Genomic DNA, 27,391 nt, shown 5'->3' with positions numbered 1-27,391 from the left:
CCGTGAAAGCGAAGAGGCATTATTAGAAAGGACACAACTTGTGGATGTGTTGGAGAAAAAGCTTGATGGGAAGAATCAGGAGCTAGCGGTAAGGACATCATTGTTTGCTGCTGTGTGAATGTCTATTACAGGGAAAGATCTCTGCAACCAGCTAAGGGATTCTGTTTTAACTGGCAGTGAAATAAAAATAGCAGGGAGCCTCTTGGAATAAATCTGTAAATATGAAAAAATGTGAAGATTTTCTTTTGTATAAATCTTTCCATTCTTTGTTTGTAAATCAACCCTTTTATGATGTGTTATAGTGCAGTGTCACCGTTTATTTGGAGCCTTGCAGTGTTGTCACTCTGGTTATGACAGGCTGTTGGCATTGCTGATCTGTACCACCAATTTTTTTCAGCCGTGACCAAGATCAGAAGAGATCTGCTATTTAAGATGCCAACAACAGATGAACTCTTGATTATAATGCAACAGTGTCACTACAGATTATATCTATCTGCGATGTAAAGCGCCTTGAGTATTAGAAAGGCGCTATATAAATCCCATCCATTATTATTATTATTATCTTCTATCTATTCTATTCCATACATATTACTAAAACTCATCTTGACCACTTCCTGTCTGCGTTGTAAATAAATGTGAGCAAAAACCATCCTTCTTAGTGCTACGATTGTGTTGGGGAATGGGACCAGGCCTCCTGTGTGACTGGGACCCAACAGTTTAGTTGTTCTTAATTTTCCCATCCACTAGTGGGAGAGACTAGGAGTAGAGTTCATAGCCTCAGATTTAAAGGACGTTCCTTTGGGAAGGAGATTAGGAGGAATTTATTTTGGCAGAAATAAGCGGTTGCCCATTTAATGCATTAGTATTTTTGTTCCTCTGACAACAGCATGCGTGTTTGCAACTATGTTTGTCAAAGTGTAGACAATGCAGACTCGTAGAATATTTTCAAGACAGTGGGGATCGATTCATGATAAACTGGGTGAATGTATACATTAGGTCAGTGATGATGTTAATGAAATGTAGAACAGACCTGTTGGACTGAATAGGTATTCCTGCAGAATGTGAAACTGCAGATGCTGGATTATACCAAAGATAGAAGTGCTGGAGTAACTCAGTTGAACAAGGATCCTGATCTGAAACATCATCCATCCTTTTTTTCCACAGATGTTGCCTGACCTGTTGAGTTATTCCTGGACTTTGTGTCTAACTTAGGTACTGCTCCCTTGAGGAGGCACATATCCGAGAGCTATTGAATTGAATCCTTTATTTGTCATTCAGACCTTTCGGTCTGAACGAAATGCTGTTGCCTGCAGCCATACATGTAATAATAACAACACACAATAAACACAAATTAACATCCACCACAGTGAGTTCACCAAGCACCTCCTCACTGTGATGGAGGCAAAAGTCTTAGAGTTACTGTCTCTTCCCTCCTCTTCTCCCTCTGCGCTGACGCGATACCCCACCGGCCGATGGTAAGTCAGTCCCGCGGTTCAAGCACCGCGGCCCGGGGGTGGTCGAAGCTGCCGCCCTCCAGTCCAGCGGACGCAGCTGTTGCCACGGGAGCTCCGGAAAACAGGCACCAGCCTGTGACCTGCGAGCTCCCGACAATGTCGTCCACTGGCCCGCGGCCGAGCCCTGGATTCAGGTCGCCGCCGCCATAACGCCGCCTCAGCCACCGGAGCACCGTCTCCACCCTGCACCGGGCTGCCCACACGAGAGCGTCTCAGCCCCGCAGCGCGCTGCCCACACGGGAGCGCATTCCAGCCGGGAGCCGGGCCGCCCACACGGGAGCGTCTCAGCCCCGCACCGAGCCACCCACACGGGAGCGCCTTCCAGCCGGCAGCCGGGCCGCCCACACAGGAGTGTCTCAGCCCCGCGCCGTCCGCCCTCACCGGAGCGCCGAGTCGTGCCGCTGCCGGAACGTTGCCGCAGCTCGAAGATTGCCAGCCTCGCGTTGGTATGTCCTGGCTGGCTCTACCTCCGGAGCCTCGAGGTCGGTCGCAGGTTGGAGGCCGCCAGCTCCGCCATTAGGCCTCAGCTCAGGCGGGGGAAGAGAAGGGATATACGACAAAAAAGTTGCATTCCCCCGAAGGGAGCGACAGAATGCCCTGTTTCAGCCCCCCCCCACACACACACATAACACCACCTAATAACCAAAAGTTTAACTGAACTAGACAAAAAAATCAACACAAAAAAAGTAAAAACAGACAGACTGCAGGCGAGCGGCAGCCGTTTCACAGCGCCGCCACTTCCGGAATAGCTATAGTAGTCCTGTGAATATCCCTCATCCACACCATCTTGTACATGGATTTTAATGCTTGCACTTCAAGTGTTTTTGATCAGTGAACCATTAAAAATATCTTTACGATTGATAGTACTGTTGATGAAACAAGCAGACAAGTTCTTTGTCCTTTTTGACATTTCACTGTATGCAATTTTGTAACGATAGTCAGCAGTTTCAAGTAAATGTGTGACTAAAGACCACCGGGTGGCGCTGTAAGTGGCAGCCTCGCCAACAGCCTGTCTTGTCATTTTCTTCTTTTGCTTGTTTTTATTCTGTTTTATTTGTATGTGTTAGCGTATCTTTAGTTTTGTATTATGTGGGGGGGGTGGGTGTGGGGTAAACGGGAAACTTTTTTTATCTCTTCCCTCGACGGAGGTGCAACTTTTTCCGTATTGCATCTCCGCCGGCATTGTGGCCAAACATCGTGGAGCTGGAGATAGCTTTGTTAGGGATCAACGTCGGGAGTTCCAACTACTGGAGCTTTGACCACCCCGATTGCTGGAGACTCGATCGCTCCGTTGTGGGGGCTTTGATCACCAACTGCGGGTGTTTCGATCGCCCCGACCGTGGGAGAAAAGGAGGAAGAAAAATATAATAATAATAAAATCTTTATTGCATGCAGTCAGTGCAACGAGATTATGTGTATGTGTCAGGAAAGTATAATACAATACAAAAAAACAAGGAATGATGCGTGACATCGATGGAACGTCCAAAGGGGTGGGGGGGGGCTCTGAGGGGGTCAGACCGCTTAGCTCTGGAGAAATGTCTGAGCTGGAGGTCCCTAGAAGGCCTGAACCTGCCGGAGGAATGTTGAACAGACCGTGGCAGGATGATCCTTATGTGTGAGGGCCTCCTGGGCACGGTTGTAGATGCCCTCTAGCTTATGATCCTCTCGCTCTGTGACGACGCCGACCTCTCGCTCGTGCAGTGAGATAGAATGCCAAGTATTACTCTCGTGGGCAGCGGTAGAACGTTGTCAGCAGCTGTTGGGGCAGACCAGACCAGAAATGTTATTCACCTGCCATCACAGTGGCGAATATGTGGTCGCCGAAAACACGATGGACGAGCTGCCTACCCTGGTGGGGTCGGAGGGATTTCCGTGAGTGCAGTGATCCTGGAGTCTGGTGCGAGTATGGATGGCTTTCTGACTTTGGGCGGACAGGGACTGCAGAGAGAGTACAGCGGTCGGTGAAGGAGCGTGTGTGTGGCCCGGACATTGAACTGATGGCTGTGGGTCTCCGCTTATGCTGGGTGCCCTAGGGATTCTCACACGCCGCTGTGGTGGCTGTTTATGTTTAATCTTTATGTAGTTTTGTGTCTTGTTGCTTTTTTGGTATGTGTGTGGTAAATCATATTTCACTGTACCTCAGTACACGTGACAATAAAGGACCATTAAACCATTGAATGTGAATTAATGATTTCATCCCTGATTTCATTAATGAGGAATGTTAATCTTAATACCAAGGTAGATTTGAAGACCTAACTATTGGTGCAGTTGAATTACAAATGTTGCGTGTGTGTGATTTCCATTCTATGTTGCCCAGATTTATCTGTTAAGAGGTTGCTAACTTGCTAACTTCCTCAGTTGCTGGAAAACCTGAAGGAAAAACTCCGTGAAAGTGAAGAGGCATTATTAGAAAGGACACAACTTGTCGATGTGTTGGATAAAAAGCTTGATGGGAAGAATCGGGAGCTAGCGGTAAGGACATCATTGTTTGCTGCTGTGTGAATGTCTATTACAGGGAAAGATCTCTGCAACCAGCTAAGGGATTCTGTTGTAACTGGCAGTGAAATAAAAATAGCAGGGAGCCTCTTGGGATAAATCTGTAAATATGAAAAAATGGGAAGATTTTCTTTTGAATAAATCTTCCAATTCTTTTTTTGAAAATCAACCCTTTTATGATGTGTTATAATGCAGAGTCACAGTTTATGTGGAGCCTTGCAACATTGTCATTGTGGTTATGACAGGTTGTTGGCATTGCTGATCTGTACCACCAATTTTTTTCAGCCGTGACCAAGATCAGATCTGCTATTTAAGATGCCAACAACACATGAACTCTTGATTATAATGCAACAGTGTCACTACTGATTATATCTATCTTCTATCTAATCTATTCCATACATATTACTAAAACTCTAATCTTGACCACTTCCTGTCTGCGTTGTAATTAAATGTGAGCAAAAACCATCCTGCTTAGTGCTACGATTGTGTTGGGGAATGGGACCAGGCCTCCTGTGTGAATGGGACCCAACAGTTTAGTTGTTCTTCATTTTCCCATCCACTAGTGGGAGAGTCTAAGAGTAGAGTTCATAGCCTCAGATTTAAAGGACGTTCCTTTGGGAAGGAGTTTAGGAGGAATTTATTTAGTCAGAAATAAGCGGTTGCCCATTTAATGCATTAGTATTTTTGTTCCTGTGACAACAGCATGCGTGTTTGCAACTATGTTTGTCAAAGTGTAGACAATGCAGACTCGTAGAATATTTTCAAGACAGTGGGGATCGATTCATGATAAACTGGGTGAATGTATACATTAGGTCAGTGATGATGTTAATGAAATGTAGAACAGACCTGTTGGACTGAATAGGTATTCCTGCAGAATGTGAAACTGCAGATGCTGGTTTATACCAAAGATAGAAGTGCTGGAGTAACTCAGTTGAACAAGGATCCTGATCTGAAACATCATCCATCCTTTTTTTCCACAGATGTTGCCTGACCTGTTGAGTTATTCCTGGACTTTGTGTCTAACTTAGGTACTGCTCCCTTGAGGAGGCACATATCCGTGAGCTATTGAATTGAATCCTTTATTTGTCATTCAGACCTTTCGGTCTGAACGAAATGTTTTTGCCTGCAGCCATACATGTAATAATAACAACACACAATAAACACAAATTAACATCCACCACAGTGAGTTCACCAAACACCTCCTCACTGTGATGCAGGCAAAAGTCTTAGAGTTACTGTCTCTTCCCTCTTCTCCCTCTGCGCTGAGGCGATACCCCACCGGGCGATGGTAAGTCAGTTCCGTGGTTCAAGCACCGCGGCCCGGGGGTGGTCGAAGCTGCCGCCCTCCAGTCCAGCGGACGCAGCTGTTACCACGGGAGCTCCAGAAAATAGGCACTAGCCTGTGACCTGCGAGCTCCCGACAATGTCGTCCACTGGCCCGCGGCCGAGCCCTGGATTCAGGTCGCCGCCGCCATAACGCCGCCTCAGCCACTGGAGCACCGTCTCCACCCCGCACCGGGCCGCCCACACGAGAGCGTCTCAGCCCCGCAGCGCGCTGCCCACACGGGAGCGCATTCCAGCCGGGAGCCGGGCCGCCCACACGGGAGCGTCTCAGCCCCGCACCGAGCCGCCCACACGGGAGCGCCTTCCAGCCGGTAGCCGGGCCGCCCACACAGGAGTGTCTCAGCCCCGCGCCGTCCGCCCTCACCGGAGCGCCGAGTCGTGCCGCTGCCGGAACGTTGCTGCAGCTCGAAGATGGCCAGCCTCGCGTTGGTAAGACCTGGCTGGCTCTACCTCCGGAGCCTCGAGGTCGGTCGCAGGTTGGAGGCCGCCAGCTCCACCATTAGGCCTCAGCTCAGGCGGGGGAAGAGAAGGGATATACGACAAAAAAGTTGCATTCCCCCGAAGGGAGCGACAGAAAGCCCTGTTTCAGCCCCCCCCCACACACATAACACCACCTAATAACCAAAAGTTTAACTGAACTAGACAAAAAAAACAACACAAAAAAAGTAAAAACAGACAGACTGCAGGCGAGCGGCAGCCGTTTCACAGCGCCGCCACTTCCGGAATAGCTATAGTAGTCCTGTGAATATCCCTCATCCACATCATCTTGTACATGGATTTTAATGCTTGCACTTCAAGCATTTTTGATCAGTGAACCATAAAAAATATCTTTACGCTTGATGGTACTGTTGATGAAACAAGCAGACAAGTTCTTTGTCCTTTTTGACATTTCACTGTATGCAATTTTGTAACGATAGTCAGTAGTTTCAAGTAAATGTGACTAAAGACCACCGGGTGGCGCTGTAAGTGGCAGCCTCGCCAACAGCCTGTCTTGTCATTTTCTTCTTTTGTTTGTTTTTATTCTGTTTTATTTGTATGTGTTATCATATCTTTAGTTTTGTATTATGTGGGGGGTGGGGGTGGGGTAAACGGGAAACTTTTTTTATCTCTTCCCTCGACGGCGGTGTGACTTTTTCCGTATTGCATCTCTGCCGGCATTGTGGCCAAACATCGTGGAGCTGGAGATAGCTTTGTTAGGGATCAACGTCGGGAGTTCCAACTACAGGAGCTTTGACCACCCCGATTGCTGGAGACTCGATCGCTCCGTTGTGGGGGCTTTGATCACCAACTGCGGGTGTTTCAATCGCCCCGACTGTGGGAGAAATGGAGGAAGATGGTAAAAGTTATTCACCTTCCATCACAGTGAGGAATATGTGGTCGCAAAAACCACGATGGAGGAGCTGCCTACCCTGGTGGGGTCGGAGGGATTTCCGTGAGTGCAGTGATCCTGGACTCTGGTGCGAGTGTGGACGGCTTTCTGACTTTGGGCGGACAGGGACTGCAGAGAGAGTACAGCGGTCGGTGAAGGAGCGTGTGTGTGGCCCGGACATTGAACTGATGGCTGTGGGTCTCCGCTTATCCTGTGTGCCCTAGGGATTCTCACACGGCGCTGTGGTGGCTGTTTATGTTTAATCTTTATGTAGTTTTGTGTCTTGTTGCTTTTTTGGTATGTGTGTGGTAAATCATATTTCATTGTACCTCAGTACACGTGACAATAAAGGACCATTAAACCATTGAATGTGAATTAATGATTTCATCCTCTGATTTCATTAATGATAATTTTAATTTTAATATCTTAATACCAAGGTGGAATTGAAGACCTAACTATTGGTGCAGTTGAATTAAAAATGTTGCGTGTGTGTGATTTCCATTCTATGTTGCCCAGATTTATCTGTTAGGAGGTATTAATCACTTGCTAACTTCCTCAGTTGCTGGAAAACCTGAAGGAAAAACTCCGTGAAAACGAAGAGGCATTATTAGAAAGGACACAACTTGTCGATGTGTTGGAGAAAAAGCTTGATGGGAAGAATCAGGAGTTAGCGGTAAGGAAATCATTGTTTGCTGCTGTGTGAATGTCTATTACAGGGAAAGATCTCTGAAACCAGCTAAGGGATTCTGTTGTAACTGGCAGTGAAATAAAAATAGCAGGGAGCCTCTTGGAATAAATCTGTAAATATGAAAAAATGTGAAGATTTTCTTTTGTATAAATCTTCCAATTCTTTTTTTGAAAATCAACCCTTTTATGACGTGTTATAGTACAGAGTCACAGTTTATGTGGAGCCTTGCAGTGTTGTCATTCTGGTTATGACAGGTTGTTGGCATTGCTGATCTGTGCCACCAATTTGTTTCAGCCGTGACCAAGATCAGATCTGCTATTTATCTCCTATTTAGATGTCAACAACACATGAACTCTTGATTATAATGCAACAATGTCACTACTGATTATATCTATCTTCCATCAATTCTATTCCATATATATTACTAAAACTCTCATCTTGACCACTTTGTGTCTGCGTTGGAATTAAATTTGAGCAAAAACCATCCTGCTTATCGCTACCATTTTTCGCCACCATTCCTCTGCTGAAATCAAAAAAGTTTTGATCTGATCGATGAAATAGTACAAAAGTTATAAAGGTTTTGAAGGTTCACCCTCCCCACACCCCACAGACCCCATTTGCCCCCCGCCCCCAACACCTCTCCCCCACCCCCTCTCCTCTGCAACCCCCTCCCCCACACCCCCTCCCCCACACCCACCCTCAGCAACCCCCTCCCCCACATCCACCCTCCCCCACACAAAGGCTCACGAAAGTATCTTTACTTTAATTTGGCTATTTTTAATTTTTTAGGAGTTAGTTGAAGATTTGAGCGTCATTGAGATGGAAAATGAAGAACTCAAGGACAAGCTTCTGGCTGAAAAACACGGAATGAGAACCAAGGTCCGAAATATGACGGAAAAGCATGAGGCAGATTTTAAAAAACTCAACAGAAAACACAGGACTCAGCTCCGCAAAATCCGTGAGAAACATGCTGAAGAAACATCACTGAAAGATCAGTGCTATGTACAACTTAACAAAGATCTGCAACTTTTACAATCTCATGCCTGTGCACCTCTTGCAGAACAGGCAACTTGTTCTTTAAATGATTACACCAAACAGAAGATTGGGGAACTGGAAGGTAATTACTCAAAGATGACCTGTTAATATTTTTGGTCGGCCATAAATGTTCCTACCGCAGATTTGTACATCTGTCCTCACCTGCTGTGTAATTATCTCGTCCCTGTAACCTTATGAGATTTTGTGTATGCAAATTGTAGCAATGTTACAAAATTTTGAGATTTTAAAAATCAAGTCTGTAATTTATCCCATCAGATAAAGCATAAAAATAAGTTTCATTTGACACCTAATTCACTTTCATATCTCAAGTATTTAAAAAGTTATGGCCATTTTCATACTGGGAAATGAACATCTTGTTCCCTATTGATTTTCTATGGACATAACAAAAAAGCTGTGATCGTGAACAGTCAAAAGCCCATAACTTTCTTAAAAATTAAGAGAACTGAATGAAATTTTCAGTTATCATAGATTGAAGCATTCTGAAACAAAAATAAAATAATCTTACTTGGATGACCTGAAATTAAAGCATATAATTAGTTAGTTACCTAATTGTAGCTAATTTCAGACTTCAATTACTAGATCTAAACATCTATCCATTTCTTAATAAATGATTAACATTTTTAAATAGCCTAAATGTCCAAATAATATTCACAAATAATTCACAATAAAACATGATTTTTAAATCTCATTTACATTAATTTATAGGCCAAATGGAAGGAATTTAGTGTTTAATTGTTGTAAATAAATGCCCATTTAAATCAGCTTTCCAGTGGGTCTCTGTGGAACGCGCTGGTTTAGAACGTTCACATTGCGGTAGATTTGTGCCTCAAATGCCGAGAAAAATACTGCGGGATATAATGGGCCCAAATTGAGCTACTCGCAATATTAAACTTTGTATAAAGGGATCTTTAGAAGCCCTTTTTAATGTAAAAATATACAACCTAACTTCTGCTATTTGCTTTATGAGACCCTGCGGTTGCTGGCGGTCGCGGGTTTAGAGATTGATTTTTAAACTACTATAACTATTATTCAAGGCCTTTAAACCTAATAATAGCTTTTGCGACGGGGTCTTCCAGCGATTTTTCGTTAATAATTAACTAGGCTGAACATTTTCGATTGGAACAGCTTAGAGAAAATCGCGTTTTAAACCCGCCCCCTCTAAACGGCGCCAAAATCGCGCACACTTGCAGCGACAGATTTTCAACGACGCTTCAGGTAGGCTTTGCAACATACCTACAAATTGGTTGTTGTAATTCTCATATTTTATCACTGATCACACTTAAAAATATACTTAATCGGTTGGTAAATGGGTTGGTACGTTCAGTGATCAGGAAAAGTAGTGTGTAATCCAAGTTTTTTTCACTCGGGTATTCTGGTCAGATTCCTTGATCAGAAGATAGTGTTGTTTAAAGGATTCAAGAAAAGAATTCTTTGTGAAGCATTTGTGAGAGTCTGCCAAATGGCTGACAGGAACACACAGTAGTCATTTGGACAGATTCGTACAGATGCTTTTCAAAACTTTCTCTTCTTGAATCCTTTAAACCGCTGTCACTGAATTTTAATTTTGAGACGGTGCTGATAGTTAAAACATGACATCGTGAAGGGCGGCCTGGTGGCACAGCGGTGGAGTTGCTGCCTTTCAGCGCCAGAGACCTGGGTTTGATCCTGACTGTGGTGCTTGTCTGTACGGAGTTTGTATGTTCTCCCTGTGGGGTTTCATCCAGGTGCTTCGGTATCCTCACACTCCAAAGACGTACAGGTTTGTAGGTTAATTGACTTGGGTTCATGGTAAATTATCCCTAGTGTGTGTAGGATAATGTTAGTGTGCGAGGATCATTGGTCGGCACAAATACGTGGTCGAAGGGCCTGTTTCCACGCTGTATCTCTAAATAAAATCATTTGAAGACATTTTACCATTCACAATGCCCTTGCTGGAAATGATACATCAAAGTTTTTTAATTTCAAATAGCTTTGAATGAGAAGACCACAGAGCAACCATGACATTTCATTAACTCCATGAATGTCTTATTTGTTTTTCTCACTAGTGATAGTTAAGGAATTTATCATTGGATAAATATGTAAATGGAATTACCATTTTGTCTTACAAATCTTCAAGCTTAATGAATTGTAGCATTTCAAGGATATTTTATGATTTCAAATATTGGTAATTAGTTGAACAGATGATTTTCACTGATTGCCATTAACTGCTGTGGAAACAATTGCAAATTGTGGAGGTGTTGCTTTTGTTTGCAACAAATATCAGATCATTACGGGTGTTTTTTCCATTCTCTTTCTTAAAGAACAAGTGAGGCTTATGACGCAAGAGGCTGAAAAATCAGAGGCCAGGTTCATTACAATGGAAGCTCAGTCCAAATTGAAAATCAATCAGATTGAAGAGGAGCTGGACAATGTACAGGTACCCCAAATAAAAACCCCTTGTACCTGGTGACGATTAACTGAATATTAATCTGTTTGCCATTTACCTAGAATTAAATGACTTTATCTTATAAAAAAAGGAAAATTGATGGTATGTTATTCCGTGAGTTGTTGAAGCATTGTGGGAACCACATTTTTTTTTAACAGTTAGTTATGTACATTGTATATTTTTAATCTGGGCTCAACTGTATGAAGGAGTGCTTCCCTACATTTCACAGCTCACTCCATTCCGTGTAGAACACCTTTCTGAAGAGTAAGTGACATGGGATAGATGTGATCCTGCAGGAAAATTCAATCATAAAATAGTTGTGGTAGAATGGAGCTGTCGGCAATGGCACATTAAATGTATAATGCATGCTAAAATTATTTAGAGTCAGACTGTTCATAAACAGGCCCTTCAGCCCAACTTGCCCACACTGACCAACGAGCCCCATCTACACTAGTCTTACCTGTCTAGAGTCATAAAGCAAAATATTTAATCTAGAAATTGAATGGTGACTATTTTACTGACCAATAGAAATCCCTTGGCTATAATTGACACTAAAGTTATTTCTACCCAGATTGTACCTTCTCGGCAGGAGCTGCTGGAGCTCAAAGATATAGCCGTTGACTTGGAAGAGGAGAACGAACAGTTACACCTGAAATTGAACTGGCTACAACACGTCGAGGCACAAAATGGTGTGTGTATAGTATGTCTTTAATTGGGTAAGAAGGAACTGGGGATACTGGTTTACACCGAAGATAGACACAAAATGCAGGTCAGGCAGCATCTCTGGAGAAAAGAATAGGTGATGTTTCGGATCAAGAATTAGAGGTATGGGAGGTACAGAACAAAGTAGAGCCCGCATCGATGACTCGGGGAGGGTGGAGCTGACAATGGTCCATTGTTGGCTGGGGATGAGGTGATAATGAAGGAATACAAATGGTGAAATTAGCAAGAGGGCTAGAGTGGGGGAGAGACAGACAGAGAGCGAGAGAGAAAATGGAAGGGTTATTTGGTTCGAGATCCTTCATCTCTTGTGTAAGAAGGAACTGCAGTTGCTGGTTTAAACCGAAGATAGACACACAAAGCTGGAATAACTCAGTGGGACAGGCAGCATCTTTGGAGAGAAAGAATGGGTGACGTTTCGGGTCATGACCCTTCTTCTTTCTCATTATTTAAATGATGATATGTGTTTTCTTACAGAGGATCTTCAAGCAAAATTGGAAGAATATGAAGAGCAACACCAGAACATGCAAGCAGATTTAGAACAAGCTACCAAGGGACAAACTTCCCAGGTTGGGAGAATTTGTGCTGCATTTAATTCCTCCATGTACAATCTTAATTCCAAGTGTGTGCATTCTGCACAGATTCAACAGTCTCAAGTATCCTGCTAATTAATATTACATTGTATTTCATGTTGCTTATTCAGATTAATTTTTAAATGGATCATTTAAGTAAGTTTTTATTTTGCTCTTTTCTATTCTCATCCTTATTTCTGGCTTGATTCTTGCATCTGAGGGGTGCTATTTGCTTCCACACCAGATGGTTTCTGTATGCATTACCATACACCTTGGACATGGAGAAAGTCTACTGAATTAGCTCGTGTGGTTGGGGAAGCAACAGAGTAGTTCCAGACTTTTTTTTATCTAGTTTGGATAATTTTACCTATTAATATTATACGGTCATAAGGAATAATATTAGGTCATTCGGCCCATCAAGTCTACCCCACCATTCAATCATGGCTGATCAATTACTCCCTCCTAACCCCATTCTCCTGCCTTCTCCACTAACCACTGACACCTGTACTAATCAAGAATCTATCTATGCCTGAAAAATATCCACTGACTTGGCCTCTACAGCCATCTGTGGCAAAGAATTCCACAGATTCACCACCTTCTGGCTAAAGAAATGTCACCTCATCTCCTTCCTAAAAGAACATCTGTTAATTCTGATTATCCAGAACTCTAAACATTTATTGGCAAGACTGATTTCTGTGGTTAGAGCGTGTCCTATGCTTGAGCCTATATTCTCCAGATTTTAGAAGAGTGCAAAGTGAAAGGAAGGAGCGGATGTGGAGAAAGGTGTGTTTGACTGATAGGCTGATAGGATATTTTTCCTAATGGGAGAGTCAAGACCTAAAGGGCATATCCTCAGGATAAGGAGCTGCAATAGACAATAGGTGCAGGAGTTGGCCATTCGGCCCTTCCATCCAGCACCGCCATTCAATGTGACCATGTTTGATCATCCCCAATCAGTACCTCGTTCCTGCCTTCTCCCTATATCCCCTGACTCCGCTATCTTTAAGAACTCTTTCTAGCTCGCTTCTGAAAGTATCCAGGGAACCGGCCACCACCTCACTCTGAGGCAGAGAATTCCACAGACTCACAACTCTCTGTGTGAAAAAGTGTTTCCTCGTCTCCGTTCTAAATGGCTTACCCCTTATTCTTAAACTGTGGCCCCTGGTTCTGGACTCCCCCAACATAGGGAACATGTTTCCTGCCTCTAGTGTGTCCAAACCATTAATAATCTTATATGATTCAATAAGATCCGCTCTCATCGTTCTAAACTCCAGAGTGTACAACCTAGCCGCTCCATTCTCTCAGCATTTGACAGTCCCGCCATCCCGGGAATTAACCTTGTAAACCTACGCTGCACTCCCTCAATAGCAAGAATGGACTTCTTCAAATTAGGGGACCAAAACTGGACACAGTTCTCCAGGTGTGGTCTCACTAGGGCCCTTAACAATTGCAGAAATACCTCTTTGCTCCTATACTCAACTACTCTTGTTGTGAAGGCAAACATGACATTTGCTTTCTTCACTGCCTGCTGTACTTGCATGCTTACTTTCATTGACTGATGAGCAAGGACCCCCGGATCCCGTTGTACTTTCCCTTTTCCCAACTTGACACCATTTAGATAATAATCTGTCTTCCTGTTTTTGCTACCAAAGTGGATAACCTCTCATTTATCCACATTAAACTGCATCTGCCATGCATCTGCCCACTCAGCCAAACTGTCCAAGTCACCCTGCATTCTCATGGCATCCTCCTTACAATTCACACTGCCACCCAGCTTTGTGTCATCTGCAAATTTGCTAATGTTACTTTGAATCCCTTCATCTAAATCATTGATGTACATTGTAAATAGCTGCACAGAGCTTTGCAATACCCCATTAGTCACTGCCTGCCATTCTGAAAGGGAAACGTTAATCCCTACTCTTTGTTACCCGTCTGCCAACCAATTTTCTATCCATGTCAACACTCTAGCCCCAATACCATGTGCCCTAATTTTGCCCACTAATCTATCAAATTTGACCCATTCTAATGGTTTCTGAAAGTCCAAGTACACTACATGTACTGGTTCTTCCTTGTCCATTTTCCTAGTTACATCCTCGAAAAATTCCTGAAGATTAGTCAAGCATGATTTCCCTTTCGTAAATCCATGCTAACTTGGACCGATCCTGTTACTGCTATCCAAATATGTCGCTATTTCATCTTTGACTCCAGCATCTGCCCCACCATCAATGTCAGGTTAACTGGTCTATAATTCCCTGTTTTCTCTCTCCCGCCTTTCTTATAAAATAGGATAACATTAGCTACCCTCTAATCCAGTGATTCCCAACCTGGGGCCATATGGCAAATTTCAGGGGGGGCACAGAAAGATTTTGGGATTTAGGGGGCCACAGGTTCAATGAAGGGGGCCACAGAGCTACCACCCTGTTGCCTCCTAAATTTCACTTCTAATAAATTTAAATCTATGTAGTTGAAATAATTTTGATGTTTGTGGAATAGAATAAAAGAGAATATATGTGCAATTAATACACACTGATATTTTTATGGAAAGTATTATAATATTGAAGTACTTTTTTTCCGCTAATAATGTCGGGGGGGGGGGGGGCACAGAAAAATTAAAAGATCCCAAGGGGGCCATGAGCTAAAACAGGTTGGGAACCACTGCTCTCATCCACAGCAACTGATCCTGAATCTATAGAACATTGGAAAATTAACACCAATGTGTCCATGATTTCTAGAGCCACTTTCTAATGTACCCTGGGATGCAGACCATCAGGCCCTGGGGTTTTACCCAACACCATTTCCTGCCTAATGTGAATTTTCTTCCATTCCTCCGTCACCACAGATCCTCTGGCCACTAGTACATCAGGAAGATTGTTTGTCTCCTCCTCAGTGAAGACGGATCCAAAGTACTTGACATTTCTCCTCTGTGGGTTGAGAATCTTTTGAATTCTTTACCCTCCGGAGCTGTGGGGGGAGAACCATTCAGTATATTCAAGGGTTAGCCAGCTAGAATTTTACACTGCAGTAAAATTGAGGATTGAGTGGATGATGTTGCTTTGTGTGTAATGTGTCTGTAGACAAGTGAATCTGAATCTGCAGAGGAACTGCACAGCCGCCTGATGAAGTGGCGAGAAACGGTTTATAAGCCAACACCGAGCCATGACATCGATGAGAGGAATGTCATGGAATTAAGGATGAGGCAACTTGAGGAAGAAAGAGAAGGTAAATTGTGGTGCTCTCTGGTTCTCACTTGGAACAAATCATACAGTTTACTTTGTTTTAATTTAAAATATTTAAGAAGTGAATGACTTGATTAGTGATCTTGATGACTTGAAAGTCGAGAGCACCTCTATTTAGGGATCTGTTTGTTGTCCATATTTCAGTCAAGACAAAGGCTACTGTCGACTTTTTAAAGCTGGAATTCTAACGTTTTTACTTTCAGCATCAAAATCCATGCTGACAATAGTTTTGTCCAGTTTTATTTACATTGGTAATTACAAAGGTAGCACACTTACCTTTTTGTCCAAATGGCCACGACACAGGCTTCACTCAGTTTATTCATGGATTTGCAGGTTCTCCTGAAGAAATACTGAAATAATGTCAATACATAAATCAGTATTGGTATTAGTTGTCTCTGGGATACCAGTGATGTAAATCTAGCTTTGTTACTGCAAGCTTTTAAAATGTAAAGCCAGCCAGCCAGCTGCAAGGTGTTTTAGCCCAGTCAGAAACTAACACCGTAACTTGGAGCAGCCACAAGGCAGTGATGGTCACCAGGGTCCATTCAGTCCATATTGTGTCTGTGTTCATGCTGTCTTTCTGAATGACGTGTCTTCCTGTGGCACAAAACTGATTGAGGATAACTAGTTCTTTCCCGGCTGCTCTGATCCAGATTTGATCTCAGAACTGCAGGAGCTGGAGGAAGAACTGGGGGAACTTCAGAGACGAGGACAGGATCAAGGATGGACAAAGCAGACCACAGCTGGCCAAAAGCTTATGGTATGTGCTCAGTCTGACACTTTTAAATATCTGTGGAAATTTAATGCTTGAGTTCCCTCGACATTTTACGCTGTTATTAATTTTAAGCTTTGCCAAGGTTGAATAAAATAGTTTTCTGTTTGGAGGGAGTGGGGGGGGGGCAGCACAGTGACAGAGTTGCTGCCTTACAACACCAGACACCCGGGGTCGATCCTGACCACTGGTGCTGTCTGTACCGAGTTTGCACGTTCTCCCCGTGACCACGTGGGTTTCTCCGGTTGCTACTGTTTCCTCCAACACTCCAAAGGCGTACAGGTTTGCAGGTTAATTGGCTTGCGTAAAACTTGTAAATTGTCCCTAGTGTGCAGGATAGTGTCCGGGGGTGAGCGCTGGTCGGCCTGGACTCATTGGGCCGAAGGGCCTGTTTCCCTGCTGCATCTCAAAAGACTAAAGCCTTCAGTAGTTTTCAGAAGGTAAATATATACTGAGATTTGCTAAACTGAAAAAGCCTTCAACTCAATTTTCAGTGCCATTATAAGTTGGACTGAGCTGGATGGCTTCATACAAGGAGAAAGCATTATATTAGGCTCAATCATGTTCCATTTCTAATATTAAAAGTAAAATTACATCAATAGAGACAGATTTTGGAAATCACTGACAAATCTGGAAAGTACAGCAATATTTGTAATTTTAGCGAATTTACCCCTTTATATATAAACATTTGAACAGTTCAAATTAAAGATCAGTTTTGGACATGATGGGCAAAAGGACGGCTTCTGGGGTTGTGACAACCTGATCAATTTTAACTCCAATTTTTCATGTTTGGTGTTAATAGTCATTGGGTTCCATCCAGTGTGCACAGTATCTCTGTCTCTGTTACTGACGATCATTTACCCATCTGTATTTTTCAAAGGAAGTATTTAAAATACATCAAAGCAAATGAGTAGAGCGTTGGTGAATTCATTTTAGCTTGATACCAAGTAACTACATTTGGGAAATTTAAAGGGTTAATACAGCAACTTTGTTGTTCCGTGGTACAAATGTATTGTGAATTCATGTGCAAGGAAGTAAACATTTCTATTATTATTCAGGATACTATTATTTATGAGGTAATAAAACTTTTAAGTCACAAACAGAAGAACATTCTCGTGTTTTATACCTTCTGCCCAAAGTACAGCAAGTGAAGATGTAAACAACTGAACAATAGCTGAGCTGTTTGACTTCTCCAATACTTCCGATGTCAACAAATACTCCTTTAATGGTTGATCTGCCTCCAGTGTATCAATGACCACATTGGCAACATATCTCCCCACAGCATTGGTTGTCACTTGGGTAGTCTACACCCCAGCGGTATCAACATTCTCTAATTTTATATAGCCCTTGTCTTCTCCCTCCTCCCCATCCCCCTTCTCAGCTCTCCTTCTAGTCCTACTGTCCCCGCCTCTTCCTTTCTATTTCCAGCCTCTTCCATTCTATTTATCCAGCATCTGCAGTTCTTTCTTAAATAGATCTTGGAGAAGGCTGAACCAGCGGGCAGTTGCACAAACAAATGAATGACCGACTGTGGAGCCCCCGGTTTCACCCCAGTGGTGGAAGTTTTCTTGTAAGTTATACTATGTTAACACGTTGATAATAAAATTAATATTAACGTGTTAACATAGAAAACTTCTGCTGAAAGTCATGACTTGCAGGGCCAACTTGACCAGAAAACTGATAGTTGTGTTGTTGCAGAAACAAATGCATTGAATATTGATAAAGAAAGTCTTCAGAATGAGAATAAAGAACTTCACACATCTTTGAGTAGGTGGACTGCTGAGCGCATTCAACTGCAGGGGAAGGTGAATGAGAATGAACTCGCAACACATCTTGTGTAGGATCAGGCACAGGCATTCAACACTGAAAATTGTCGGCTTAAAGCAGAATTTGAAGAGATGAAGTCTGCATTTCAAAGTAAAGTTGGTGAATTTAAAGTTGGTGATGTCATTGAATCAACAAGCACATTTACTGCAACAGCTCCAAGCCAAAACTTGAGCAGTTTGGCCAATATATGCAGATGATTTCAGGGTTGCAACATCAGGAGCAAGTTGTGGTGTGTGAAGCAGGTCAGCTCAAGCAGACTCTGCAAGAGAAAGATAAATATCTACAACAGCAGGGAGATGAGCTTGGACATCTCCAGAAGAAATCTGCAGAATACCAAGCCCTGGAAAAGCAATCCATGCAAAACATGGAAACCATTTCCAAACTTCAAAATCAAATCCAAGACTTGACCTTGAAAACTCACAAACTGAAGCACACCATCGAGGAGAGAGACTTGCTGCTGTCCTGTAAAGTGGGAGATTGTGTCAAACTCAGGACGGTTCATTCTGAAATGGACGACACCATTTCACAACTTTGGGCGCAATTGGCAGCTTCCAGTTCTGAAGCTGAGAGGTTGAAATGTGTTATTAAGGATAAGGAATTGTCCCTCTCTCAAATAAAGGAGCCGCAGCAGCTTGCAGGAGGGGAGGCAGAGGCTTCTATCCGAAGCTGATGGTATATCCACAGAGAAACAGAACCTAAACGTTGCCTGTGAAAGTCTGAAGCAGACACTGGACATCCTAACTCATGAGAAGCAATAATATTCTCAACAGTTGGATTCACTGAAAAACTCCCAGATGGCAGAGTTGTCAGAGTGGAAGACAAAGCACGACGAATTAAAGCACGAATATGAATCCCTTTTGTAATCCCTCGAAAATATCAGCAATGAGATGGATAAGATGAGGCAAATAGTTGAGACGGCAAGAAAAGAGAAACAGGAGGTGATGTTCAAGCTCCGCGATGTAGAAGCCAAACGACAAAGCATGGAGAGGAAGCTGGTGCCCAAAATGAAAAAATAAAGGACAAAATGAGAAAGTTTACAAAATCCAAGCAGCGGCGAGTTCAGGAGCTTGAGGAAGAGATTGAAAGAATTAGCAGCGAGTTACAAACTATTACCACAAAGCAGAGTCACGCAAGTGAATTGTCTGCCCAGTACAATCAGCTCCAGGAGGAAAGCAAATCACTGAAGCAAACTTCTCACCATCTTAAAGCAGAGTTTTGGCAAAACCGAAAATGAGGGCGAGCTTCTGCTGAATGAATTTAATTCATCCATATCCATCATAGAGGAGTTGCAGAGTGAGGATGATTCTTATCAGGCTGATTTTAATGAACCACTGTCATTAGAATCCCAATCCCTGGAGGACCAGCCTGTGCTGAAGCAAGGAAAGGTTCACACGACAGGGCAAGTAGGACCATTGTTGTCTCTGAAGCGTAGACAATTAGAGGATGACAAATCTCTTCTCCAGGAAGAACTTGAAAATTTCCAGGAAATGTCAGAAAAGGCCAAAAATGAGAGAGTGTTTGGAGGCAGAATGACTTAAAAATGTCGACAAGATAGATCAGTTAACATATGCAATATAATTTACTTGTCAATGAATTGGACTGCTTCAGAGAAGAGAAACTTCATCTGATGAAAGAAAAAGAGGTACAGGAAATAAAACTGGTGAAAGAATTTGAAGTGAGGCTTCGGTCTGCTCGGAGGTGTAATACCTCATCTAAAGGTGAGACCAAGGAGCTTCGAGAACTGTTAAAAAGTGAAGCAGCAGGAAATAATGATTTTGCAGAAGGACTGCATCAAGTACCAGAAGCTCATTTTGGATTTAGAGTGATGTGTCAAAACATCGGAATCTACCTGTGATGAAATGAGCAAGAGACTAGAGTCTATGACTGCAAAAGCTTCCAAGTCTGGAAGGCGTCAAACTTGTTCAAGAAGAACTTGCATCTTATAAAGTCTTGCTCCAAGACACCAGAACTGAAACTGAAGGTGCTCGAATGCAGTGCTTAGGGTTCACAGAAGATCTTTGGAAGAACGAAGAGAAGACAAAAGCTCAAATTACTAAGAAGGAGAAGGAACTACTTGAGATTTTAGATCAACTGAAAACAATTCACCTGAAAGAAATATTGAGATATCAGGATAAACTGGATTTGCTGGAACGGGACAAAGACGGAGTGGATGCAGCAACGTTGGAAATTGAGAGGCATTTCCCAGCAGCCGAAGCTAATGTTGAGCAGTAAGGATGCAGAGTTCTCAAAGCTTGTGTCATCAAAAGACAGTGACATTTCTGACTATCTAGTGGAAATCCAGCAGCAACATAGAAAGCAAATAGATGACTATGAAAATAATTTGAGGATTCTCCAGCAAGATAACCAGAAAGGAGCCAGAGCCATGAAAGAGCTGGAGATCCAACTTGTTAAGGTTAGGAAAGAAAAAGACAAAGCTGTTAGCCAGACGGGTGCCTTCACAAAATCGATGGCCTCCTTGCAAGATGACCGAGGCCCCATGTTATCAGAATACACGGAGCTGGAACAATGGCATCTCGACATGCATTGCCAGAAACATCGCATCATTCAGGAGAGTGCAGCTGAAAACAATGAACTGAAGCAAGAGATCGGAAATGTTCTCAACCAGATGGATGACCTTAATTCTGACAACGCGCTGTTAAAAGCACAGTTGGTTCAGTACAGGGGGGAGCTAAACCAGGTCCTGTCTTTGAAGGATAATCAGTTGAAGCAAAAGCAACAACAGCAAATTAAGAATCTTGAGAATGAGAAATCCATCTTCAAAGAGCAATGGAAAGTTACACAAGGACCCCTTAAACAAAGTAATGAACGCCCAAAGTCCTTGCAAGAAGAAAATCTGCAAATTTTGGAACAGCTTACAGAGCTCAAGGCTATTGGTTTCCAAAAGAAGAGGATAAAAATGAAACAAATGAGAGGCAATTAATTCAAGAGCTTCAGCAACAACTTAAAACTAAAACTCTGGAATGCGAAGAACTCAAAAAAGAAAACTAATATTAGAAGAGCTGACTTAAAAGAATAGAAAATTTATGAACTGAATTTGAAAATCTGGCTCAAGTAAAGGCGGGAGTGAAAATGTCTGAAAGTGCTGATGGAATAGCGCAGGAGAAACCTGAAGAATAGTTGGTGGGATTGTCAGTGATGAAGCAAAGACTTTTGGATGTTATTAATGAGAACAAGGAAGTTGCTTTGCGGGCAGAATCTTTTGAGAAAACGTTGCTGGCAGTACAGACGGACAGGGACAGATGTCTGGAGGATATTCGGAAACTTCAAATAAGGCAAACATGATCTCAAGGTAGAAATTAATGTTTTTTAAGCACAAATCTTAGAAGGGATTATTTAAAAGAGCACTTTCATTTACTAATGACATGCACGGAAACAAGCCCTTGCATCATGAATAAATTGAGCAGGATACTAAATCTCAAGGTACTAAAGATGAAGCCATGACATTGTTCATTGATGGGACGTGTTCCTCAGGATGCATATGATGAATAAATATTCGTGTTTTTACATTTTAATTTAAAAGATTCCAAGATGGACACAGCAAAGATATGGTGTAATCATGTTTTACATTCATGTGTGTATAAAGATTGAGCACTATTTTCATTTTGCAGGAAAAGGAAGAACTGGAAACCCTTCAGCAAACAACACAGCAGGAGCGCAGAGAGCAAGATCCGTCCTCCTGCAAGAATGAATTGGCTGAGCTAAGGTTTGGTTCTACTTGGACTGGGATATCAGTTGCATTTCTATTGTGCCATACGATCAAATGGGAATATCCCTTGATGCTATGGCCAGTTAACTACGATTGAAGTGTCGATGATGGTAGCAAACACGGCAGTCAATTTTCATAGGGTGGTGTCGTAGAGCCACAAATGATTCAACTCCTTGACGAAGGAGAATCCGTCTGGTTAAAGGAGGAGGACATTCAGTTGCGAATGGCTGGACGGCTTCCTTTAGGTTGTTTTAGATTAGTTCAGTTTAGAGAGAATCTAAATCCAAGATGACTATCAACACGCATTTGGGATTGTTTCAGTTCAATAGGCTCCCATTTGGCATATCATCAGCCCCAGGGATTTTTCAAGGGTTTATGACACAAATTCTAGAGGGAATTGAAGGTGTGGTGTGTTACTTGGATGACATCCTCATCTCAGCCCCTGGCAGGCAGGCACATGATGAAAGGTTGGAAGTGGTACTCAAATGCCTTGAGACACACAGTGTAGGAGTGAAGGCACAAAAGTATGAGTTCTTTCACAACTCGGTAGAGTACTTGGGTCATAAGATAGACAAGGATGGTCTACACCCCATCAAGGGTAAAGTTGATGCGATCAAGAACGCGCCCACTCCCAGAAACAGGCCCTTCGTCCTACTGAGTCTGCGCCGACCAGCAACCATCCCGTACACTAGCGCAATCCTACACACTAGGGACAAATTACAATTTTAACCAATCCAAATAGCCTACAAACACTCACGTCTTTGGGATGTGGGAGGAAACCAGAATACCTGGAGGAAACCTACGCAGCCACAGGGAGAAGATGCAAACTCCACACAAACAGCACCTACAGTCAGGATTGAACCTGGGTCTCTGGCGCTGTAAGGCAGTAACTCTGCCCCCACTGTTACTTGATAGAATCTGAAGAACCATGTGTACACAATGTGGATGAAATTAGAGAATTCTGCTTGTAGTAGCACTGAATGATTTAGCCACTTAATGCTCCCCCTTTCCTCTTTGACACGCGTCTTTGAATTGTTTTTAAAAATATATATATTATTATTGAGTCATTTTTACAACTTTTTAAGGGAATATAACCTAGGTCATAATTTGCTGAGTAAAACATAATTTCTCCTCCCCTTCCCCTGGCATTTTTGCTAGTTTCTATACCCATTGCTTCCTCCAATTCAAGAAATGGTCTTTCCTGTACTGCTCCATCAAACCGCTTGTAGAGGAATCCACTGACTGCAGAAAGCAGCTGCTTCAAATTCCTTGGAGAAGATTCCTTGAAAGCCGTGTGTTCTTCCCAGCCCTTGGTATCGATGACATTTCATTGAGAAGGTGGGGTTACTGTGTTATCGTTTACGCTGCTGTTTTCTTTCCAGGCATGGACCTCTTCTTGTCAGACCTGCACCCAGGGAGCAAACCATTGAAGTGGAATCAATCGAGGAATGTGAAGAGGCTTTGGAGATAGACCCCAGTGAACAGGTGGTGGTGGCACGGAAGGTGTGTGTTGCCAATCAATTCTTTGTTTTTTAGTTTTAATGTAATTTCCAGACATTTTACACTATCTTGCCCCCCACCCCCACCCCAGTGAACAGGGCAACTCTGGAAAACCTGCTTCCATGTACTTACTAACTAATAAATAGGATACATAGTACATCGGTTTGGAGTGGGTGATTCAGGCATCAACACAGAAAACCTGGCCTGGTTTCTTTGTCCAGCCTCGAGGTCTGCAGGTGGTGCCCCTCCCCTCACCCAGCAACTCCTCCTCTCCTGGGAGACATGAGGTGTTTGAGTTACTCTCATGTCGCACTCACGCGAATCGGTTTTCAAATGCATATCTCTAATCTCTCTGTTTCAGTATGAAAGAGCTTAGTGAATACAAGCCAAGGTGTAAGCCTAATCTCAAAATAAATGCAATAAATTTGGTTATCTCATCTTAACCAAGAGAAGATCTGAAATGTAGAGACACCTTTCCAGGAACAGAGAGAGCAGGTAAAACAGCTGATGAAGGTTCATCTTTCCCCACCTTCATCATGCTGTATAGTGTAAGAATGGATACGTCACCCATCACCAAGGAATCCAAGACTAACCATGGAAGCACTGTCATTTTCTGATTGACTGTGATAGAGGATTGTTTAGAATCTAGACCTCCTGTCCAATAGTTCACCAAGGAATCTACATTGCTTGTTTACTCATAGAATAGAGGGCTCGTCTAGGGAGGCTATTTGGGTGGAACTGAGAAATGGGAAAGGGGTAGCAACACTTATAGGGGTGTATTATAGACCGCCAAATGGGGAGCGAGAATTGGAAGAGCAAATATGTAAGGAGATTGCAGATATTAGTAGTAAGCACAAGGTAGTGATTGTGGGAGATTTCAATTTTCCACACATAGACTGGGAAACACATTCTGTAAATGGGCTGGATGGGTTGGAGTTTGTAAAATGTGTGCAGGATAGTTTTTTGCAACAATACATAGAAGTACCTACTAGAGAAGGGGCGGTACTGGACCTCCTGTTAGGAAATGAGATGGGTCAGGTGGCAGAGGTATGCGTTGGGGAACAGTTCGGGTCCAGTGATCACAATACCATTAGTTTCAATATAATTATGGAGAGGGACAAAACTGGACCTAGGGTTGAGATTTTTGATTGGAGAAAGGCTAACTTTGAGGAGATGCGAAAGGATTTAAAAGGAGTAAATTGGGACAGTTTGTTTTATGGGAAAGATGTGGAAGAGAAATGGAGTACATTTAAAGGTGAAATTTTAAGAGTACAGAATCTTTATGTCCCTGTTCGGTTGAAAGGAAATCGTAAAAATTGTAAAGAGCCATGGTTTTCAAGGGAAATTGGACACTTGGTTCGGAAAAAGAGGGAGATCTACAATAGTTATAGGCAGCATGGAGTAAATGAGGTGCTTGAGGAGTATAAAGAATGTAAAAAGAATCTTAAGAAAGAAATTAGAAAAGCTAAAAGAAGATATGAGGTTGCTTTGGCAAGTAAGGTAAAAGTAAATCCGAAGGGTTTCTACCGCTATATTAATAGCAAAAGGATAACGAGGGATAAAATTGGTCCATTAGAGAGTCAGAGTGGCCAACTATCTGCAGAGCCAAAAGAGATGGTGGAGATATTGAACAGTTTCTTTTCTTCGGTATTCACCAAGGAGAAGGATATTGAATTATGTGAGGTAAGGGAAACAAGTAGAGTAGCTATGGAAACTATGAGGATCAAAGAAGAGGAAGTACTGACACTTTTGAGAAATATAAAAGTGGATAAGTCTCCAGGTCCGGACAGGATATTCCCTAGGACATTGAGGGAAGTTAGTGTAGAAATAGCAGGGGCTATGGCAGAAATATTTCAAATGTCATTAGAAACGGGAATAGTGCCGGAGGATTGGCGTACTGCACATGTTGTTCCATTGTTTAAAAAGGGGTCTAAGAGTAAACCTAGCAATTATAGACCTGTTAGTTTGACGTCAGTGGTGGGCAAATTAATGGAAAGAATACTTAGAGATAATATTATAAGCATCTGGATAAACAGGGTCTGATTAGGAACAGTCAACATGGATTTGTGCCTGGAAGGTCATGTTTAACTAATCTTCTTGAATTTTCTGAAGATGTTACTCGGGAAATTGATGAGGGTAAAGCAGTGGATGTTGTGTATATGGACTTCAGTAAGGCCTTTGACAAGGTTCCTCATGGAAGGTTGGTTAAGAAGGTTCAATGGTTGGGTATTAATGGTGGAGTAGCAAGATGGATTCAACAGTGGCTGAATGGGAGATGCCAGAGAGTAATGGTGGATGGTTGTTTGTCAGGTTGGAGGCCAGTGACAAGTGGGGTGCCACAGGGATCTGTGTTGGGTCCACTGTTGTTTGTCATGTACATCAATGATCTGGACGATGGTGTGGTAAATTGGATTAGTAAGTATGCAGATGATACTAAGATAGGTGGGGTTGCGGGTAATGAAGTAGAGTTTCAAAGTCTACAGAGAGATTTAAGCCAGTTGGAAGAGTGGGCTGAAAGATGGCAGATGGAGTTTAATGCTGATAAGTGTGAGGTGCTACATCTTGGCAGGACAAATCAAAATAGGACGTACATGGTAAATGGTAGGGAATTGAAGAATGTAGGTGAACAGAGGGATCAGGGAATAACTGTGCACAGTTCCATGAAAGTGGAATCTCATGTAGATAGGGTGGTAAAGAAAGCTTTTGGTGTGCTGGCCTTTATAAATCAGAGCATTGAGTATAGAAGTTGGGATGTAATGTTAAAATTGTACAAGGCATTGGTGAGGCCAATTCTGGAGTATGGTGTACAATTTTGGTCGCCTAATTATAGGAAGGATGTCAACAAAATAGAGAGAGTACAGAGGAGATTTACTAGAATGTTGCCTGGGTTTCAGCAACTAAGTTACAGAGAAAGGTTGAACAAGTTAGGACTTTGTTCTTTGGAGCGCAGAAGGTTAAGGGGGGACTTGATAGAGGTTTTTAAAATGATGAGAGGGATAGACAGAGTTGACGTGGAAAAGCTTTTCCCACTGAGAGTAGGGAAGATTCAAACAAGGGGACATGACTTGAGAATTAAGGGACTGAAGTTTAGGGGTAACATGAGGGGGAACTTCTTTACTCAGAGAGTGGTAGCTGTGTGGAATGAGCTTCCAGTGAAGGTGGTGGAGGCAGGTTCGTTTTTATCATTTAAAAATAAATTGGATAGTTATATGGATGGGAAAGGAATGGAGGGTTATGGTCTGAGCGCAGGTATATGGGACTAGGAGAGATTATGTGTTCGGCACGGACTAGAGGGGTCGAGATGGCCTGTTTCCGTGCTGTAATTGTTATATGGTTATATGGTTATATTATATGGTTAATAGTGCATTCGTTTGGACCATTGTATTGAAGCCGCTGCCACCCATTCGTACATTATAATGCGGATCTTTATAACATGATAAGTAAATACAAATCTTCACATCTGTACCTTGGTATTTTACTAATTAGTTTACTTCTGAAAGAACTAATTAGTTGAGGTTCATAAGTGATAGGATAAGAATTAGGTCGTTTGGCCGATCGTCAACTCCTTGATTGAATCATGGCTGATCTATCTCTCCTTTGTAACCCCATTCTCCTGCCATCTCCCCATAAACTCTGACACCTGTATTAGGTTGATGTTAGTTAGCTATTGACCTCTGTTTCTGTTTTGCAGGTGAAGAGTCGAGTGAATTTCTTCAAGCGCTTATTTACTACTCGAAAATGAAGACTTCCCGGACCAGGTCACGCTACTTGGTCTTGGCGTACTTTGCGACACCACATGTGCTTGTTTACATGTGCCTGGCGAGGTGTTTGTAGATGCACTACATATGGGAATGACACCAATGTATTTATCAAAGCTGTTAATGAGTTGAACACTGACCACCGGTGTATAAATGAATACTGTATTGTTAATGTATGAAATGTATGAACGCAGATCCCAGCAATGCATGTTGGTGTTGAACCGGCCGACCCCTGTACGGGGCCGGTTCAGGGCGACCCACTCTTTGCGGGGCAGGTCCGAACCAGGTGGGGCTGTGGTGTTCGGTGCAACAGCGAATTGAGGATGTCGGGAAGTCTGTTCCCAGCTGGTTCTCCAAGCTCCTAGTGTGTTGAAACCGGAGCCACAG

General features: G+C 42.8%; 1 protein-coding gene across 1 annotated transcript; it reads left to right on the top strand.

Moving 5' to 3' along the window:
• LOC116970229 (interaptin-like) lies at nt 1-26,988 on the top strand. The gene is made up of 10 exons (XM_033016919.1): nt 1-88; nt 8,201-8,528; nt 10,768-10,883; nt 11,464-11,581; nt 12,090-12,181; nt 15,259-15,403; nt 16,074-16,180; nt 21,649-21,743; nt 23,129-23,249; nt 26,938-26,988. The coding sequence occupies exons 2-10, from the start codon at nt 8,231-8,233 to the stop codon at nt 26,986-26,988; spliced, it is 1,143 nt and encodes a 380-aa protein (XP_032872810.1). The 5' UTR covers nt 1-88; nt 8,201-8,230.
• The last annotated feature ends 403 nt before the right edge of the window (nt 26,989-27,391 follow it).

This window comes from Amblyraja radiata, unplaced genomic scaffold (assembly GCF_010909765.2).
Source record: "Amblyraja radiata isolate CabotCenter1 unplaced genomic scaffold, sAmbRad1.1.pri scaffold_663_ctg1, whole genome shotgun sequence".
Classification (NCBI taxonomy): domain Eukaryota; kingdom Metazoa; phylum Chordata; class Chondrichthyes; order Rajiformes; family Rajidae; genus Amblyraja; species Amblyraja radiata.
This window is presented reverse-complemented; position numbering and strand designations above follow the sequence as displayed.